This window comes from Artibeus jamaicensis, unplaced genomic scaffold (assembly GCF_021234435.1).
Source record: "Artibeus jamaicensis isolate MK-2021 breed Jamaican fruit bat unplaced genomic scaffold, CSHL_Jam_final scaffold_537, whole genome shotgun sequence".
Taxonomy (NCBI): domain Eukaryota; kingdom Metazoa; phylum Chordata; class Mammalia; order Chiroptera; family Phyllostomidae; genus Artibeus; species Artibeus jamaicensis.
The window spans coordinates 15231407-15253505 of record NW_026522047.1 but is presented as its reverse complement, the minus strand read 5'-3'; the positions used below and the strand labels follow the sequence as shown (position 1 = coordinate 15253505).

The window sequence follows — 22099 nt, the reverse complement described above, 5'->3', positions numbered from 1 at the left end:
CTTTTGCCCTCCTGCTCTTCTCGACCATTATTTTACACATCCTTGTTCCGAGACCTCCAAAATATCTCCCCTCTTCCTCATTCTCAGTGCATTTATCTAGTTTCTGTTTCACTGAGAAGAGGAATTTGACAATTTCCCACGCCTTCTTTACCAACCCATCAGCCCCTACTCACCCTGCATCCTGTTACTATAAGTGAACTCTGCTCCACATCCAAAGTCAACCCCTCACTTGTCTTTTAGATTGCATCTTTTGTCACCTATCCAAAATATTCCGCCAACAATTATCCCCTTTTACTCTTGTATCATGATTATTTCCTTTGTACCAGACCATGCCTATTAGCATTAAAAATGCCGCCAAATCCCTCACATCTCTTTGTAACTCCAACTCCACTAGCCTGCTGTTCTTAATAGAAGAACCATTATATGAGCTGTCTCTACTTTTCCTCTGATGATGGCCTGTCGAACCCATGCTCACCAGGCTTTCATCCCTGTTACTTCACCTTAATCGCTCTTGTCATGATCAGGAATGAATGGCATCTGTATTGTTAAATCCAGTAGACAGTTCTCCATGCCCCTCTCTCTTGGCATATCTGCACAGGGGATAACTCCCTCCTTAAAACACATTCTCCACTGGGTGTCTGAGATATCAGACTCATATCATCTTAGCAGACTAGAGAAATTCTCCCTCTGGCCTTGGAAAAGAAAACTGCCCTCTCGTGAACTGCCTGCAGAGAAGCCACGTGTTGAGAACTTGGAGTTGTTCTGAGGAGCTGGTGTCATCCCATACCATAGCTGGACAAAGAGTGGCGGGGGCAGGTATATGGCCTTAGGAAGTGAATTCTACCAGTACTATGGTCTCGAATCCTCAAATGGCTGCCGTGCGCCTTCTGTCCAGGTTTTATGGCTGCGCTCAGTGGGTGGGACAGGGTACAGGTGCTCACTCCCTCTTACCTGCAATATCTTATCTACCAGTGGGCGAATCACGGCATCTTGTTAACTTGAACGTCATGTCGGTTGCCTCTGAACCCTGAAGAAAGCATTTTTATGATGTCAATCTTGTTTTCTCACTAGCTGACAGGATATTTCTTACATTCAGTTAGACAGTTTGTTTTTCACATTTAATGTTGGAACAGAAGTTTCAAATCTATGTCTGTATTTTTAATAGAGTCATGATAAAGGGAAGATTTGCTTTTGCTAATTTTACTGGGGGGGGGCGGTTTTAGCAGTACTTTTATCATTAGAGAGGACTCTACAAGCCAATCAGTCTGAAAAATGGGTGCTCAGCCTATCTAGGGTGTGCTCTTGAAACTGTGTCCCAGACTGTGTAAGTATAGCAGTCACTGCCATACCCTGAAGCCTTTTTATCATTAAGTGTGAGGTATTTTATTTTTGGTCACATAACTCTGGTGAGATAAGTTGAATGGTTTACAACCTTCACATTTATAGCTAGAACAAATTTCTAGAAGTACCTGCTCATGGTCACATAGCTCTTAGTACAAAGAGCCAACACCATAACTGAGAACTTTGTAAAAGTTCACTGCACTTTCCACTAAGCACACTGTTATTTAATGGTGTGAGAAGACATGGACCAGTTTGAACTAAAGCTATGGAGCTGTATAGAACTTTTAATGAGTCTTGATATGAGGCACTTGAAGACAGGCTATACTTCAGATTCTCTGGGTTGGCATCGGGCAACATCTAAGGATTTTTAACACAGAAAGGGAAATTAAAAAAAGAGGCAACAGGGCTTTGAGAAGAAACCCTTACATGGATGGGATGGAAGGGAATGCTACTGGAAGACAAGATGTGGGCTCTTCAGGTGTAACACAGCAGAGGTGATGAAACTAATTGGGACCTTGTCAATGGAGAGGAGCACATGAAAGAAACTTTGTAGACAAACAATCAGTCAGATGTGGTGACTCATTGGAAGGCAGGGGCAAGGCAGAAAGAGAGGTGGATTATTCTGTGGTTTTGGTCTTTGGAGAATAGTAGGCTGTCGATGTGAGTTGGGGTTTGAGGAAAGGAAATGCTAGGTTTCAAGCTTATAGAATGTGACATGATGCTATCAGGACAAAAGGAAATTGGAGTTCGAAATCAGGAAATCAAGACAGAATAGGGAATGTAGGAGAATTGTGCTAGAGTCTCCGAGAAGAGAGAACTGAATCCCATACTAATGGGTGGAACTTCTGAAGGCCAACTTATAACGCAGAAAGAAATAAACACCAAGGACTGAACCTCAGTGTTTAAATTCTAACAGTAAGAACTACTAAAAAGTTTTATTTGAGTTCTACTTTGAAAGTATTATGTGGCTTCTTACATGTATGTATTTCATCTGGAATTGAGGTATGTTTAGTTGTACATATTTAAATAGAACTCTCACTTTTGTGAGCCTTGTGTACATCAAGCATTGCCAGTGAAATGTGTTTGCCAGAAAGACCGTCAGGGTGTGCTGGGTCCCTCACTCACTCTTTTTGTTTGTTTACAGTCTTCGTTTGTTTTCATCCAGGTGAGATCTTCATTTCCCAGTTACATGTGTAGATGGTTTAAATGCAAGGCATGTCTTGCCGCTGAAGATATCTGTGCATAGCAGCAGGCTTACTTTATATTCACAAACACTGACAGGGCTCAGGATGGGTTTTCCCAGGATGTTTGCAGAGTCATTTGTTGGTTTATGTCTCTGTGGCATTTCCATAATAGAGGAATTATTTACACATTACTGTTTAACCTTTCCAGAGTGTTTTTTTTTTGCTTTGCTAAGAATGGTATAATAGGTCGTGAAGAAGTTTATAGGAAGAATGTTATTCAGCTGTCCTTTGTTAGAAAGACGGTCTCCCTTCCCCTTTTCTTCAAGTCTTCTAAAAATGTTTGCATGTTCCAGCCAGGAAATTGAATGTTTCATTAGGAGGCATTAGGGGAATTATTTTAAAGGCAGATTTTAAAAAATCTTAATTACTAATGTATGATGCATGCTGAAATCTAAGTGAAAAGAGAGTATAGATTGGTGTTGCTGAAATCCCCCACTTTTTCATCTTGTGGGCATTGTTAAATATTTAAATGTATCTGCTGAAGGAAATAAGAACTTGATGTTGTGATTGAAGTATTATAGCGGCCATGAACTATCCATCTTTCATTTCTCTTACATTTCTCTTCATTAAGTAGCAGTAATGACCTGGCAATAGACTGTTTGAAATAGTATAGTCTTTTTTTTCTTCACATAAATTGAGGTAGTTATCTATTACCACAGCCTGTTCTTATTGCCACATACATTTTTACAGAAGTGTTTCTTGGTTCAGTCAAATTTATTTTCTTATAAAAAATACTGAGATGCGATGCCATAATGCCAACATAATATATATGTATGCATTGGATATAATGAGAAAAACCAGCTCTTTTATTGGACTATAAGTTTTGAGTGTCTTCCCAGGTTTAGCATGCATTTCATGTGTTTGTTTTGTTTTGGGGGAAGGTTGGACAGGGAGGTGGGGGGTGAGGATGAGAGACTAGAATGTGTCTGAGATTTTCCCCAAGGATTTAGCAGCCTCTGATGGCCTGTGGTACCTACGGTGGAGTCATACTATGGAATCACAGGCATGATTAGTGTGTGTGTGTGGGGTTACTGATGATATTATAGAGCAGCTGCTAGAAACAGACTCTTTGTTTTGCAGTATAGGAAGCTAAAATCCAGAGAATTGAAGTGACATTGTCCTTCGTCACATAGCCAGTTAGCATTCAAGCCAGAAGCGGTACTTGGGTTTCTTGATTCAAGTCCAGAATTCCCTTCAATATGTCTCTTATAAAGATATGCTGAATTTCTACTACATAAAATTCAGTAGATTTTTTTGTGATGAATAATGATTAAGCTATTATTATTAGCCTCCCCAAGTTGATGGGTTGAAAGCATAACTAAGCATTCAAGAATTTTTTTCCCCTAAAATTCTATGAAACAGCCTTTGGAGACCTGGAATAGATATTTCAATCATGACTCTCCTGATTGGAAAGAAGTGTTTAATGTCCATATTCTGTGTGTAGAAAATTCATACAGAGCAAGTAAGAACTTACTCTGCATTTTAAGCACAGGTTCGTCGGCAGGGTGAACGATGCTCTGGGTATCTTGGGTTTGATGTTTAGTTAATAACCTGTATTCTCCACTATCTCTCCCACAAATCTCAGATGAAGAAGCATGCTTCAGGGTACTTAGGGTGTCCCATCTGAAATGGTTTGGAGAAAGATATTGATTCTAGAATCCCTCTAATGTCACTAGATTAACCAAGCTCCTTGCTTTGACTTTGCTCTGGGACTAAGTGGAAGCCTTATGGAATAAAGCAAAGTAGGAAGTCCGGGGACATAGAAATTATTGCAAAAACAGCCAGATACTTTTTAAAAAGGAATAGAGAGAACTATGGTTCAGAAGCTTACTCCTACAATACATTGCTCAATCATTTACTTTGCCACTTTGGAATGTGTGCTGTCATTGAAATTATTTCTAAATTTGTATTCTTTGCCCTATGAAGAATGGAAGCTTTATAACATCATCTTCTAGTACTTAAAGCTTTATATCTCTAATGAGTACTTTATCACTGTTAAAACACATATGACATAAGATCCTATCATCTTTTCCTATAATGTTGGATGACTATTTTAGTAAAACATTTCTGGGGAGAATAAAATTGAATATACTATAACACGTTAATGACCATACAAATCCTGCTGCGGCTGCTACTACTACTCAGTGAAGAAGTGGGGGACGGGGGGGAGCGCTTACTTTGTACATTGTTTTGAGCACATCTCAAAAATCGTGTCACTTCATGTAATCCTTACAACAAAGTTATCACCATCCGCACTTTGCCAAGGAAGTTTCTTGTAGCCAAGTTCCTTGCCCATGGTCATGCAGCTGGCAGGTAGGGGAAGTCTAATTTCCGAGTTCCCACTTGTAACTGATACAGCACATATCGGTGTATCGCCAAGCCCCGGGTTAGGCTGTGGTGAGTCTGCCTTCTGTTCCAAATCATCACGTGCATGATTTGCTTCAGTTCAAGGAAAATCTTTAGAATATTACACACAGGGTGTGCATTAAGCTACCTCAGCTTGTTCAAGCAAAAAAAAATTAAATAACTCTTCTGAGAAGATAGAGATATCTTTAATTATTATTAATGATCAGTTTAGGGGAGAAAGTCTACAAATCCCTTAGGAAAAAATTATAGGTGCTACCAATGAGGCTTCTAATCAATGAACTATTTGACTATTAGGTACTGAAAAATCATAGACTTATGTCACATCGTAATTTATGACAAGTTCTTACGTCATTTTCAGTGGGGAAAGGGTATAATGAATAACTTAAACCCACCCCAGAGCTGAACCTAATGTAGTTTTTCACCCAGTTGCAGATTATACTGTCATCTGTGTACACGTCTTCTTGGTGATGAATACACTTTCTGTGTCAATTTTAAGTAATTGAGTCAATATTATGATTTATACTGACTTAGAAAATTGCCAAGAAGCATTTTATGTCTTAGTAAGAAATATTAATATGCTATTTAACAAGTAAATAACTTTTTGTGTACACAATCTTTATTTTATTACACTGTAACATTAGCTGTGTATGTCAACAGAATTTTCTATTTCAGTTTTCTCAAAAGCATAATTCATGATCTAGTAACATAATTGTTACTTAACTTAGTTATTATTTTTATTAACCTTTTTGGTAAACTACTTATACTAATTTTCCCAGGCCTCTTTTCTGAAATCTCCAATAATAAAATAGTGACATTTAGAAGGAATTGATTTAAAGAAAGACAGCATATGCATATTAGAGTTAAAAACAAATTTCAGAAAAGAACATGACTAAATAAAGAAAACTGTGCCCTAGCTGGTGTAGCTCAGTGGATTGAGTGTGGGCCTGCAAACCAGAGGATCATGGTTCAATTCCCAGTCAGGGCACATGCCTGGGTTGCAGGCCAGTTTCCAGCAGGGGACACTTGAAAGGCAACCATACATTGATATTTCTTTCCCTCTCTCCTTCCCTTCCCCTCTAAAGATAAATAAAATCTTAAAAAAAGAAAACTGTCATGTGACTACTATTAGTCAGTTATTCTTAGACAGAAGGTACAGTACCACATAACAGGGGGTGCCTTGCTACCTATTTTTAAAAAAAAGGTTCAAGGGAGAAATATCATTATTGTGACAATATTTCCGTGGTACAATGGCATCATTTACTCTGTATATTTTCTTGTCCAGAGAAAAAAAATGAGAGAATCCTTTACCTTGGGCAAGTCTTTCCATCTTTTTGAGTCTCTAATTTTTCAATCTGAGAGAGCAATAGGTTGTACTAAATGATCCCACGATTAATTTCCGCTCTGCGTATACCTTAACTTTCTCTTGTTTACCCAGAGAGAGTCCTTGTTACCTAGTCTCTTAGAAAGAAAAATGATGTTGGGGCAAAGACACAACATCAGATTTTGTAGCCAATGGCCTGGTGACAGAGGGATATGGGGATGCTGATTCTCCTCTCTGTTGCATTCAGCTGCATTTTCTGTAATAGATGGGCACCACATCCCACGCAATTGGCTTGCAGGGCTGAGGCGTATGCTGGACAGAGATGTGGAGGCTGCCAGACAGGACCGGACCCACGGCTCCCGGCGGATGAGAGGCCTGGCGGAGCTCTCGTCCCCTGGAAGTTGTTGTTGACAATCCACGCACTCACCTTGCAAACGCATCATTAATTTCCTTTTGAAATTAAAAACAACACCAACATTAGCATGCACTGATGTGTTTTAAGCAGATTTGTTTAATTAAAACCAATGAAGTAAATAGCAGTGTTAGTGGTTTTCAGAAACAAATATGTTTGGATATACTGTAGTCCTTTCTTATCCATGGGGCATACATTTCAATACCCCCAGTGGATGCCCGAAACTGCGGGTTTGCCAGACCCTATGCTACATACCGTACTCTGTGGTTTTTCCTATACACACATACCTATGGTAAAGTTTAATTTATAAATTAAGCACACCAAGAGATGAACAACACTAATAATAAACTAGAACAATTACAATGTTATACTGTTGTAAGAGTTATGTGAATGTGGTCTTTTTCTTTCAGAATATTTTATTGGGTTTTATGTCCTGGGTGGAGATGCTGGACAAAGGGATGGTTCATGTGCTGGGCAAGGTGGAGCAGGACTGGGAGATTTTATCATGCTACTCAGAGTGGCATGCATGTTTAAAACTCATGAACTGCTTATTTCTGGAACGTTTCTACTTAATACTTTTGGCCCACAGTTAACAGGAGGTAACTGAAATCGCAGGAAGTGAGACTGCTGATAAGGCGGGACTAACTGTAATTTAAGGAAAGACGAGGTTCTCACCTTTCCATTTCATTTATTTTTGGTTGCAGAACTTCCGATGGTGGCAAAGTTGTTGGCACCATAGAAGTCAGTGTCGTGAGGATGGGGGAGATTGAAGATGGGGAAGCCGACCACATCACGACAGATGTGCAGGGACAAAAGGTAGGGTCTCAGCCAGCTCACCGCACAAATTAAATGAGAAGTGATCATCTTTGCCAGATGCTGGAGTCACCACCACCTCTGTGGGGTGTGCAGTCTCATTCTTCAAGAGCTAAATGAGAAGAAATCAGCTCTGGAACTGGAGTGCCGTATGCCTGTTTCATCCCCCGGACCACGGGACTCTGCAGAGCCAGGTGCCCCTCAGAAACACCTTCCTCACTGCTGGCTCCTGTATTGACTCTGCACCTTCTCAGTGGGAACAAAAGTGCAGATCTGGGTGGCATTTTCCCCATAATTAGCCCTTTGTTAAATGCCCAGAAAAATTCCTGCAGGGCTGCTGCCAAAAGCAAGCAGTTGGCTACTCTCAGAACGCTCTTTGGAAAATGCAGTGTAAACTTGGATTTCATTTTCACGTGAAGGGGGGCAGATTCAATAACATTGTGCCTCATGCCATGGCAGAGAGAGAAGCAGGGAATAGTGTCCAGCAGAGGGGCAGCTCTGGAGGAGGGGGCAGCGTGCGCCGGAGGCCCCGCAGCTTCCTTGAAGTCCAGGATAAAGGTCAACGCATATCAAGATGTGCCCCAAATTTTTTACTTTCTTTCTACTTCCTTTTTTCCAAGGAAGAGAAACTTGATATCAAGTAGTATCCTAAATTTCCATCTTAGGAATGCAATTTCCTGTTTAACTGAAGCGCAGGGGCCAGACTTAAAAACTGGTAATAGTTTTTTTCAGGAAAATGAGTTTGTGTGTATGTTATAATTCCTACATTTTTGTAAATGAACGTTTTTTTAAATGATGAGGCCTAGTCTGACTTCATTTCTGGCTTAGTGTCTCTTATCTGGGAGCATTTGAATTCTGGTAGTAAGGAAACAATTACACAGAAGATGGCATTTATGTAACACTTAAAAATTATTAATTATACAAAGTGTGTCTAACACTACATTTCAAAACTGCACTGCTCTTGCCCCAGAGGAAGCTGAGGTCTTATCTGCCGCCTCCAGCCTTGTTCCTCTCTGTTCCCTTGCTCTCCCTTGGAGCATATCATAGATCATGAAAATATCCCAAGGAGGCTGGAGTTTGAATCAGATTTCTTCCAAATGCCACATGTCAGGATCGTGGGAGAGTTTCGTAGCAGATCCTCTGAGGATCTGTGCAGTCAAGTCCCCTGTTTTGGGGCCAGGTCCCCTTCATTCGAGCCTTGTGTTCTTTGCAGTTCTGCGTAAGACCATTCCGGTCACTTCCACGTGGCTGCTCGGGTGTGAGTTAAGGAGGGAGGAGTCGGGGCAGAGGCGGGGACTGAGAGCAGAAACAGGCAGAGAAGGTGTCTGCACCTGCCGCAGCGAGCCGGCGGGGGGCCAGGAGCAGACACACCCCCCACTTCAAAGAGGGGCTCCTGTCCCTGCCTCTGAATCCATGACTGGCCACCCTGTCCTCAGAGCTCACCCGCCCTGTGAGTCCTGCGCTGTGCCGCTGTGATGAGGTGGCACAAATGGAATCACACTCCTTTCATAACCAGAGAGTCCGATAGGCAGGAATATGCCCCACCCGAGTTTATGTTTCTGACCCAGAATTGTGAACTGAAAAGAGACTCAACTAAGCAGTTCTAGAAATAGGAGGTGACAGTGTCAGCACGCGTTGCACATGAGTCACAGGTGACAAAAATGGTGAGCACACCCAGCTCTGCTGGCACTACCTTGTCTTGTCTGGATTCTGAGTACACTTCGACCTTTTGCAAGTTTTTAAATAAAGTTGCCATAAACACTCTCCCTAGGCTTATTTGCGATTGAGTGAGGGACATGGGCTAAGTCCACTCTGCACGATATTCAGATGAGTCACGTAGAAATAACCTTCATCTCCGTGTTTTTCGAAGCGTGGTCAGTCATCTGGGCTGTTAGTTAGAAATGCCAGTGCCAAGACCCTTTTGCTGATTCGCTAAATCAAAATCACTGAAGTGCATTAACACAGTTTGTTACTAATGGAGATTTAGGTCTTGAAGCTGGTCCAGGACTGAAGCACGTGAACAGGCGAAGTCACGGAAAGAAAGGGCAGCGCCCTCACTGGTGTGCATAGGTGGGGGAGAAAGAAACAGAACTACTCTTAGACCTGAAGTCATGAGGGTGAATGACACGTGGTGTCCCTCATGCATATTGAAGCAGATAAAAGATTAATAACCATATAAATCAGCTCAGCTGCCATAATGAAATGTCATAGACTGAGTGGCTTAAATACCAAAATTTATTTTCTCACAGTTGTGGAGAATTAGGAAGTCCCGTGTGAGAATGCCAGGTGATTCAGTTCCTAGCTATAGCTCTCTTCCTGGTAGGCAGGCTCCTGGCTGCGTGTTCATGTGGCCTGTCTTAGGTACATTGCAGAGAGAGAGAGAGAGGGAGGGAGGGAGGGAGGGAGCGCTCTGGTGTCCCTCTCTCTTGGGCGGGACACCAGCCCTATTGGATTGGGGCCCCATCCTAATGACCTCATTTAACCTTAATGAGCTCCCTAAAGGTCCTATCTCCAGATACATTCATGTTGGGTGTTTGGGCTTCCACATGTGAATTTTAAGGAACACAACTCAGTTTTTAGCAGTACCTTTGATATAAAAAACTGTATTTTCATTTTGAATTTTACATAGCCTTCAGAGCATGAAACAAAATATTAAAAAAATACAAACTCCTCTCATATACATTTACCTACTTGTTTCCTCAAATCATATTATTAATATACAGGGTGGGGCAAAACCAAGTTTCTAGTTGTTTGCATGAAAAATAATACAATGGTTAGTTAATAATATCACAAGGATATATTCTGTGTTTCGCACACTCGCCACTGTCAACCCCCTTTTGGCTGCACCCTGTATATTTCTCCCCCAGGGAAGATGGAGCAGGGCGGGTATTCGCCATCCTACACCGGTTCCAACTTTTATTTGATATAAGCATCCATGGAAGTAGAAGACAAAGTGTCTGTGCTGCATAGCAGTAGAAAGAAAAGTTCACAAAAAAATACTAACAGGCTCTGTCCAAGGACAGAGCCAACATATTAGGTGAATTATTGCATTAGGTATCCAAACTTTTTTTTTTCATTTTGGAGTTATTTTTGACCCCTTCCTTTTCCTCATATTCACAGTGAATATGTCAGCAAATCCTGTTGATTCCGACTTCTCAGTGAATCCGGAATCCGAGGACTCATGACCCCTACACTGTTGCCAACACTGACTGTCACTTACATTTTCACAATAGTCTCTTAAATGTCTCCCTGACTCCCTCCTCCCGACCCCACCTCGGTCTGTGCTCAGCAGAGCACTTATTAAAATGGAACCCGGAACATGCCATCCCTCCGGCGGCTTCTTACCTCCCTGAGGGTGTGAGCCCACATCTTTCCTGACTTAAAGTCCCGCACATGCGCCCCTGTTGCTTTGATCACCTTACCCTCTACTCCATGTGGTTTTTTTTTCTCACTTCTACACGGTCACATTATCCTGTTGGATGCCACAGAGGATGCAAAAACAAATGTTATCAGGGACTTCCAGGAGACTCCAGACCAAATTTAAAGAACCAGGATTTAAGGAATAAGCTAACAGATATGAAAGTGCTTTGCCAAGAAGTATTGGTCTTGGAGGGATTCCTGCAGAGCTTTATGATCATTGTTCTTACAATTTGGCTAATTTTCTAGCCCAGTGAATAGCAAATTGATGTGTTTGGTGACATTTAAAATCATTAAGCTTCAAGAATTTTACATATCTTGTTTCTTCTCCTTGGCCACAATTACCATTAAATGGCACTTCTCAAAGTATTTCATCAAAATGAGCAGGTGTATGGAGCTACAGGTGGTCCGAAAAGTGCGTGACACTTGCCTGCTCAGAGTCACAGATGTGAAGTTATTACACTGTGAGCACACACAATGTAAGTGTGTGGTGCTGCAAATATCCGTCACTGTGAAAAGAATGAACAGCGTATGTAGCTTCAGCTCCTTCAGCACAGATGCCTCATCTCCTTGAGTGTTTCCACTCTCTGTGATGTCTTAGCACAGTGTGAAAATGGTTCTAGGGTCCATTGCAGCAGAACAAAATAAAATGGGCTAAGGAAATAAGAAATATGATTTTTTTTGTTTAAAACATCTTTCGATCTAAAGAGAGATATAAACTACACTCAGGGAACAATTGAAGAAAATAATTGCCAAGGCCAAGTATGAAAATATTAATTAGCTCAGTAAGTATTTATGGGATAATTTATTTATGTTTCATGGATTTAAATCTTGAGGCCCTTGTGAATAGTAGAGCTTTAAAGCACAATACAAAAATTGCAAGATAAGAATGCTATTAGGTTAAAATCATCCTAACTTTCTCCCCCCAGTGTGGACGGGATTATGGATGTATGACATCACATTTCTGTATCCGCTTGTCAATATTGCAGGCCTCCCGGTAGAAAACAGAAAGTCGGCTTTGATTCCCCAGAGCAGGGCATCTCCATGCAGGGGAGCAACTTCTCAGGATGGCAGCCTGGTCCCTGTGCACAATGGACTTCTTCCCTAAAAGGGTTTCATCTCAACTGTCTACACTGTATTGTAGATGACGATCTTCTTTTGGAAAGGAGGATGGCCTGTAGCTATACACCTGGTGCTTTTATGGAAGGACATCAGAGAAATGAGTTAGGGAAGGATGTGAATTCTAGTCTGAGGTTATAGGATTTGCTGGGTCAGTAAATAACCATTGTGCATTCTAGAACCATTAATATGATGGATGTCGTGTTCATGAAACATTATTTTAACAGCCCTATGTAGGTCAGAACAAAAGAGGAAATGATGGAAATCGGAGAGATAAAGGGTTTTAAGGATTTCTCAGCATCACTGCACACTCCTCTTATGATTTGGAAAGTGCATTTCCAAAATAGCTGTGGATTAAAAAAATGTAGAGGTCCCTTCTGACTTCCGGTTTGTCAGAATTTAGAGAACATCACACTTTCAGAGCTGTTCGCAGTTATCTATTCTTTTAGTGAACTAGGACCCCAATATAAGTACTCGAGAAATTTTCTGAATAATGTGATGAAGGTTCTGATAGAAGAAGAAGTATTGGACTATAAGAATCCGGAAAGTAACATTTAAATCAAGGATTAAACGAACATCTGAAAATGCTTGAAGGATATATGTATTCAATCATCATCAACAACCTCAGTGGCCATGACTCTCACAGGCATCCAGGGCTAGGGGGAGGATGAGTGGAGGGAGACCGGTGGTCAGGATGGGTAGGAAACGGCCCCCACAGTTCTGATGCACCGTTCTGGGAGGCTGGGCTGAGTCCGGGGGGTTGAGCAAAGCCATGAGCCCACCACAATGGCCGTGTTCCTCAGAACTCTTCACCAAAAGGATGTTTTGGGTTTTTGTTTGTTTTGTTTTCATCTGCATTCATTTGCTTTGACATATTTGACATATTTGCTTTGAAAAGTCATTCTTCTCCTTCCCTTGGCTTTTTTCTTCTTCTTTGTTTATTTTTTGGCTGGAGATAGAAGGAAACTCATTTGAAGAAACAAATGCTGGTGCTAGTGTGAAAATAGGGGCCAGAAGACTCTTGCTTCCCTGGTTACTTACAATTTCATGGGAAGCTGAAGGAGAGTCCCACACTTACTAACAGATTATCTGGAATATTGTCTCTCACTTGTGGTTCCTCACTGGGAACACGGCAACATTGTCCTCTGAGTCTTTCCTCTTTTCTGTCTAGAAAGGCGTCGGCTCTGTAAAGGGCTCAGGGCCTTGTGACCTCTGGGTCATCTGATTTATGAATTGCCCGAATGCTCGGTGAGCAAGTGTTTGCATTGTTCTGCTGGAAACAAAACTCTTCTTTTTCTTTTGTAGTTAGATATCGCAACATATTTTATTTTATATTGAAAGTTGCCTTTACTTAAAGGCTAGAAAATAACTTGCTTTTTATTGATTCGAAATCATCCCTGCTGTTAGGAAAACAAAATTCTTCAGCTTGTCACATGAGATTTGCTGTCGTAGGAACATTCGGGGACATTCCTTTCCCACTTTTTACTTCCTTTTCTGGGTCATCTTTAACTAGAACTGAAATGTAGTCTGTCATTATAGAATACAATCATGTCATATTCAAATAATCATAGGATAAGCCAGTTTCATCATAAAGACAAACCTGCAAATAGTTTTCCATGTGTTGTTTAGAATTTTTTGAAAGCATGTGTATAGCTTCATCTTCTGCAAACAACATCAAAGAATTTGCTTATTTTGATTATTTTCAAACATGTTTTCTTTCCCTGTTTATTTTTTTCTAGTGCGCACTGGTATATGAATGTACAGCCCCAGAGAACATGAGCGGAAAAGACAACTTACCCTTGTTGAATGCGGGTATGTACTTCAGCTCCAGAAACGTAGTTTCACCTGAACATGAACTTTCATTTCCTGGGAACTCACTGCGGAACCTGGGTGGCCTGCTCACAGAATCATGTGTGAACACTTAGTGATCAAACTGGTAATTGTGAGGGGCCTGCAGAGTGTGGAAGACTTGGCAAGTTTATATGAAAGACGTATAGCTAACTTTCTAAATCTTTATACGAGGATATATCAATCCTGTTAGCTGTTGGATTTTATATTATCGGAAACAAGACACACTGGAGGACAGAGTAAGTGTAAGAAATGTGAAGCTCTTATTTAGTTTGACTTCCTAATTATAGAACTCAAATCAAAGTGGCTGGAACAGTGGATCTAGGGACCTGGTGGGAAAAATTCATACACGTGCCTGTGCATTCAGGGGTGTGTATGCATCTGCTATATTACTTACAGTAATATATTTGAATTTCAACAAGGCTCTTAGCAATGTGCTAAATTATGACCTTGTAAATAAAACTGACACTTATGCTACAGTTAAAAATGTATGATAAAATGTATATATAAAATATGGAACTAATGTTTGCATAATAATGTAAATTATGATGCCAGTAATAATAAGAACAGTAAGTAATGATTATTACAAAGCCAGGCAATGTGCTTAGTGCCTTATGTGCCTGTCTCACCTGGCTTTCTGATGTCTGATGTGTGCTGTGAAGAAGGCACTGTCATCATTATGCCCATGGGACAATTGGTCAAGGTCACCTCCTTAACAAATAGCAGGTTCAGAATTTAAATCCAGTTTTGATCCCAAAGCCTTTGCTCATAATTACTAGGCTGTGCTATTACTAAAAAGCCATTCAGTAACACGTTGGCATAACAAGAAAATCAGCTTTAATATTTTTCTAGCCCTGCCGTGTTGTACATTTAAACAAAGACATAGGTAGCTTTATAATGAGCTTAATGACCAATACCGTGCATCAAAGGTTTACTAATACATAACCCCTAAACTATTAACAGGTGTTCCCCGAAGGAAGCCACTAATAATAGATAAAGGGGAGGGGAGAGGGAAGACAAGGCTTTGACTGTGTTTGTACATACAGAGAACTCAGAGTCAAATCTAACAATAACAACAACACGTTGACTATGCTGATACAGAATGAGGGATTCTACCAAAGAAGAGCAGCTATTTCTCAGCTTAAGACCAAATGACATGTTTTTTGTTTTCTTTATTTTTATTACGGATGTTATGTTGGAGGGCTGTTCATTGAACAGTGAAGGGCTACCAGACAGAGAGGCCTGTCATGCACTGTAGAAGCACTTGATAAATTATCAGTGTGGCGAAACTGTCTAATACATCCTCCAAGGATCCTCTTCTCATTGATTTTTCCACCTGAAAGTTAACTAAACCTTTATGACTCTATTTTAATATATCTAGACAATCTATTTAACTTACTAAATGTCAGTTTGGAGAAATAAAATTGAGTGTGGGAGATAAGTTCATTTTCAATAGAGTTTGAACAAATCATGTTATCAATAAAATCATCTACACTATAATTTTTCTAGCTACTCACTCCTGTGAACTTTGTAATTTTTTATGCCCACAAAAAGAAATATCATTTAAAAATCCTCATGGGTTTAATATAAATTTCAAAGACAAAACAAGAAAAAATGGCTCTCTAAGTAAGAGAATATATTCCCCCGAGGAGACAGAGAAGAGGAAACACGTGGGCAATAAAGCAGCACCTCCTAACACTGGTGCACTCACACCTGAAAGGTGTGAGTCTTGGAATTGCAGTGAGTCTTGCAAATTACTCGGGTGCTCTTCCTGATGCGTAAATTGGAACATGAAAAGACAACTGCCTGGAACTGATGGGAGCAGATGCGTCCTGCAATTCAAATATACTTCCTTAGTGGGGGAGAGATGATGGATGACTGCTTCTTTTTTCATGGAGGGGACACTTTTGGTGGTGATACTCCACTGAGTTCCAATGACATTTTTCAATCTTAGTCTAGTGAACCCAGAGCAGCACTCAGAATCTGGAAATTTGCCACACATATTTTCTTTTAGTTGGCAAAGATAAGACTAAGTGACTATCAAATGTATTAAAGGCTAGTGTTTTTGGTTTATTTTTAAATTAAATTTATTAGGATGACATTGGTTAATAAAATATATAGGTTTCAAGTGTACAGTTCTATAATACATCATCTGTATATTGCATTGTGTGTGCTAGATGTTTTAAAAATTAAAAATACAAACTAAGTTCTATTCATGAAACGTTTCTGTTCAAAATATGAAAGTGTGTCGTACAGATATAGAATATGTATGAACTTGGCCTGTGTGTACCTTTGTCTTTTGTTCTCTTTATTTATCTGTCTAAACTCTGTAACTTTAGAATGAGTCCATTATATTCCCATGTGGTATTTTTTAAATCTGTGGGCAAAGGGAGCTATTGACATTCTTCTTGAGTCTGTGCATTAATGTATTATATGGAGGTTGCCAGCCCCCAGTGAGTTATGAAGTACTTATTGAGTGAGAGGAAGAGAATGTCATATCTTTCAGCAGCTCTTCCCTCTTCTATTTATATCTCTAGTGGTTTCATTTATAATTCAGAAAATTCCGTTATCTATTGTAAGACTGAAAAGCAAAAGCTCTTCCCCCTGAGGTCTCATTTCTTTCATGTCCTGTTTTGTCTCCCAGGTTGAATGTGTATGTTGGGAGTCTGGGGAATTGAGGGCAGAAGGAGAGAAGCGATGAGAAGGAACAGGGCAGAATTTGCAATTCCGTAAGAAAGATAGAGAAGCACCTCAACCCTATAGGAAACCAAGTTCCTTTCAGCTGTTGGATTGTATTGTACTCCAAAACATGGCACACTGGAAGACAGGAAGCATTAGAAATGTAAAGCTGTTGCTCACAATAGTCTGACTTTCTAATTACATAACTCATAGAATAAAGATATTAGAACAGTAGGTTTACCTCTTTCATTATTTGCTTATTCATTTAAGTGACATGGTAGTAACACTGAAATCTGTTTGTTGCTGGGGGGAGGGGGGAGTAGGTGGAGTTAGTTCTGAACACAGGGAAGTCCAAGACAGTTAGTCTCTAATATGTGCAGCGAATCACATCAACTGAGGCGCCTTGTCTGCAGCAGAACAGGAACAAATGGGCTCTTGCGGCTGTAGCGTAAGAGCACTGGACGGGCTGTCAGATCTGGTGTCAAGGCCAACCAGCAGTGTGACCCTGACAGACGGGTCAGCCTCTCTGCACGTCAATTTTTAAAAAATGACCAGATCAACCTGGACAGCCTTTGACTTCTTTTTAGGCTCTCAGATGATTGAAGTAGCTAAAGCTTAGTTTAGCTTTTGCTATGTTTTATCTCTTTTTTACCAATATTTCATAAAGGTGCTCATTTTCATCAGGTTCACATGGATGCACATTTTACTTTCTTGTCATTTACAGATGTCTGTCTCAGGAGTTATTGATATTTAATAAGACTAACCACAGTTAGTCTTATGCCTTTTTAAATTTTTGTCAGAATGACAATTCTGTCTGGGTTTCTTAACTGTCCCAGTTTTCCTTGTCAAAGTACTCTGGTATATCCTTCTATTACTGTGCCAAATCTATGGTGTGAACAGCCTCTATCCCCAAGTTTTCTATTATCTTCACATTTTCAGTGAGTTTCCCGCTGTCGGTAAACAGTACATCTGGTACAGCATCTTCCTTGGTTGAATTCCATACCTGAGTCATGAAATTATCCTTTATATTCTTTAAAGACCACTTTCATGCTGTGTATCAATGTGTGCACTGTCCTTCGGTGTCACCAAGGGTGTGCCTGACAGCCATGATTTCTGTGACTGTGTCGGCTGGAATCCGACCAAAGCAAGGGACCGCCCTGTCCTCGATCCTACATATGTGCACCTCTCCCTACATGGAGAACTTCATAGTATTTTTACTTCTTGCTTCACAGATGAACCACACCTTTTATTACAATTGGCCATTATATCTTTGATTTTTCCCCCCAAAATAAGGTTAAGCCATCTACTGCTGTTGCTTTGCAGAAGATGCTAGATTATAAACTATTCAAGAATAAGGAACATTGCTTATTTATTTCTGTCTCTCAAGGGCCAGAATACAATAGGAACTCAGTAAATGCTTGTCAGATGGCTGGGAACAGGCATATATTCTCATTTGAATTTATTCTTCAGACAACAAAAAACTGTGCCATTGCCCTCTCCATGAGAAGGCTGTGCAAATGTAATTATTTAAGTTTGACATAAAATAATTTATTACTTTTCCAAAAGATCACTACGAAATTCTCCTTTTGAAATGTTTTCTTCCTCATCTCACAACATAGATTTTAATTGCCTTTCACAAAATCACACAACTGAGCTAAACATTGAGGTTACATTCTCACGACACTGCCATTGAAAGCTATGCATGACTCAGTATTTTAAGAGATTGTCAAAAATGTCCTACTATACTTATTTGAGTCTTGATGAATTCCAGGCAAAAACTCATCCCCAGATTTTTTTCTTTTTTTTCTTTTCATTCTTGAGGTACTAAATCTACTACCTTATTGAATTTTAGATGATATCATTTTGTATTAATAAAGACATCTCTGCTGTATTTCATCCACATTGGTTTAACTAGATTTTGCCCTTGTATCTTTAACTCTCTGGTATATAAAATTGGGAGTCACTTTGGCTTATAGCAATGGCCCTTGATCTTATATACTTACTCACCGATTTCTTTACCCTTTGCTGTTTTAACAAATGTGGAGTCCATTAACCTTGCTCTTTTGGAATTCTCATGTGTTACCATGTGTTAATATACTGAGGATGCTAAGCTTCAGTGAAAGAGTGAATTTCACCATCTCACAATCAATGGAATCATCTGTTAAACACCTTCAAATGCTTCTACTATCTTTTGAAATACATTACCTCCTCCACTGCCCACTTTAGATAAACTAGAAGAAAAATAAACACAAGAAGATGATATAGTCAAAAAGTTGGTGTTCTGTGGAGAAATGGGAGGAGGGCTTTCTTTCAACTGTGGTTTATTCTTTCTTCATTCTGATGCCTGTGTGGTCCCTAGCAGTGAGATTTTCATTGCCCTTCCTCTTGCATTTCCCCCTCTTAATGTAACCAGTTGGTGCACTCACTCTTCTTCCCTTGGGGAAAGGAATGCTGGGAAATGTCTGGGTTGCAAGGTTTAAGCTCATTTCTGAGGAGTGTTTGTATTTACTGCACACAGGGAGAGGTGTGGGATGCTTCCCTGCGTTGCAAGGAAAGCCATGAACAGAGGCAAATTGGCAAGAAACAAGATGAGCTCAGGATGCTACAGGGTGTTCTCAGTTGCTCAGCATGAATATGAGCCAGCTTCTACCTTCTCTAGTTTTGGTTTTTGTTTTAGTAACTGAACTAGAATTAAATAGATCAAATCAAATCAGAAAGAGTGAAGCAAATCATTTCACCCAAAATTTAACATCTAAATTCTGTACTATCAACTCACCAGTTATCACCAATTGGAGGCTAAAGTCCCACAAATATTATTTTTATGTTTTATCTTGATATCTATGATAGTCCTTCTTATTCTTGGCCTTTAATTGAAAATGTAGGGTCAAGAGTTTATGAGTTTTACTAGACTAGCACTTTGTCCAACCCATCTTTTATCCTATTCCTATTCTATTTTGTTTTTATCTTTGTTTACTGGCAACAGAACAGCACACAATAATAACTTAGATTTTATAACAAAGCTAGAGAATAGTAACTAAAATTTCCTTGGGAGTTTATTAACAATGAATTTGATCTTTATTATTTTAAATTTTTATTGAATTAATAGAGTGACACTTTAATAAAATTACATAGATTTTAGGTGTACAATTCTATGATATATCATCCGTATATGAGCATTGTATTGTATTTACCACCCAAATTCAAGTGTTTTATCATCACTATTTACCCCTCTTTACCCTCATCTACCTTTCCCACTCCCATTTCCCTCTGGTAATGACCCTACTATTGTCTGTGTCTGTGAGGCTTTGTTTTTTGGCTTAATCCCTTCACCTTTTCATTCGGACTCCAACCCCCTTCCTGAATTTTTATTATTTATAAAAAGACATCTCTTTGCTGTATTTTCAGAGTTCCCATTATCTTTTCTTGCTCTCTCCTCTGTAGTAACCATGCTTAGGATAGTGTTTTAGTGATTTCTACTGGGCTTTTCCGCTCTCACCCAATCTTAAAAAGACCCAACCTACACATTTAAGCTGTATATAAATCTAAGATAGTTTCAAGTACAAATAAAATCGAGTCATTATCTAACTGGATTACAGACTTATCTGTAGTAAGAATAATGCAGCATTTGGAGACTAGGCAATGTATGTATATTCGGCTGAATAATTGAGCTATTAAACAACTGCATAATTAAAAGCTACGGAATGAATAGAATCTCTACAAGAATCTGAAGTACATTAAAATCATGGTTTTTTAAGGCTTGAAGCCAATAAAGTCAGATTCTATTTCAATATGTGGCTCCTACTACCCCCTGAAAGCAAGGAAATACATGGAGATAATCCCGGATGTGCTTCCTCTGGAGAAATGTGTTAAAAGACAATCTTATGAAACGAGGCTTTGGATGGGCCCCTGGGGCCTGATTCCAGATTTCCAAGTTTTTTGTCCAATCCACTGACTTCCCTAACTGAGACGCACACAAACACACACACAGAGAAAATCACCCCCATGGTGTCTCCCTGCTGTGTCTCTTCTGCCCCAGGTCTCTCCAGCAGTCGCCTCTCTTGGGTGTCCTGTCCACCTTGAGCATTTCCTTGGCATCTTGACTTTAGTGATTCAGAACTGGAGCAGCTGAGCGTTCACACCCGCTTAATCCACTAAAAAGCAGGTGGCTCGGTATCTTGTCACTGTGTCTGGGAGAAATAATACCGAAAATGGAGTTGTGCTTCAATTTGGGGGGAAATCTGTCATTTACTCTCTGTCTCTGTGCTCATTCGTCCGATGTGCTGGATGCAAGGGATGTATCACTTTCTGTTCCAGCGCAGAACTTGACCCCCATTCAGCCATCACAAGGCCACGATGTGGTCCAGAACATCTCTGCTGCTTTTCTCTGGGTAGAATCTGTCACGTGATATTTTTTTTTTTGGTCATTGTTTTAGCAAAAGCAGTGAAACAAATAAAGAGAACACACACAGGACTCTCTTTAAAAAGAACTTATAATAGATGTTGGATAGATATTATTGCTGGATTGAGCCTATTATATGGTGGAAATAAAGAACAAACTGACAGTGACCAGAGAAAAAGAGAGAGGGGCATAATGGGGGAAAGAAGGGGAAGGGTCAAGTCGAGGAAAATGTATAAAGGACCCATGGACAAAGACAGTGGGGGGAGGCAGACTAAATGTAGGAGGTGGGGGATGGGTAGGGCAGGGGAAAGTAATAGGGGAAAAATGGGGACAATTATAATTAAACAATAATAAAAAAAGAAAGAAATGCATCTTTTTAAAAAGTCATTTTTATTTTTCAATTACATGTCACATACAATATTATATTAGCTTGAGGTGTATGCCCTGGCAACTATACATTATATAACTTTCTATGTGATCATTCCAGTAAATCTTCTACCCCTCTGACACCATACAGAGTTGTTAGAATATTACTGACTATATCCCCTAGGCTGTATTTTATATCCCTGTGACAATTTTGTAACTACCTGTATTCCCTTCACTTTTTTCACCACCCCCAACCTCCTCTCATCTGGCAACTGTCAGAATGTTCTCTGTATCAGTGAGTCTGTTTCTGTTCTGTTTCCTCATTTACTTTGTTTTTTCAGATTCAATTTTTTGATAGATGTGTGTTTATTCCCACTTTATCATTCATAGTTTTAATCTTTTTTTCTTCTTCTTAAAGAAGGCCCTTTAACATTTCACGTTGCACTGGTTTGGTGGTGATGAAGCCCTTTAGCTTCTTCTTGTCTGGAAGACCCCGGCAATGACTTGAGGCATCTGTAGATAGTCAGAGGTGAACATGAGAGACTCATTCACACAGCCAGAGAGCATGTGCAGACCTGTCAAAATTTTATCTCTGCTGCAGGGAAGAAGCTTTAAAAAAATGACAAAAAATTCATCATTTATGACCCACTGTTCAATATTTGATGCAGGAATACCATACTTTTTTTGGTGTAATGATGACAGAATCTCCCCACTACCAAACCAACAAGAATTTTGAATTGGAAACATGTTACCTGGTCATTTTTGTAACCAGT

At 39.8% G+C, this 22099-nt stretch overlaps 1 protein-coding gene across 5 annotated transcripts in view; it reads left to right on the top strand.

Moving 5' to 3' along the window:
- Positions 1 to 22099, top strand: part of INPP4B (inositol polyphosphate-4-phosphatase type II B) — a 515731-nt gene that overhangs the window by 355638 nt on the left and 137994 nt on the right. For all 5 annotated transcript variants that reach the window (XM_037126042.2, XM_053658182.1, XM_053658183.1 and 2 more), the window contains 2 exons: positions 7390 to 7501; positions 13774 to 13846. In XM_037126042.2, coding sequence (XP_036981937.2) covers positions 7390 to 7501; positions 13774 to 13846 — 185 coding nt within the window. The remainder of the gene's footprint in view (positions 1 to 7389; positions 7502 to 13773; positions 13847 to 22099) is intronic.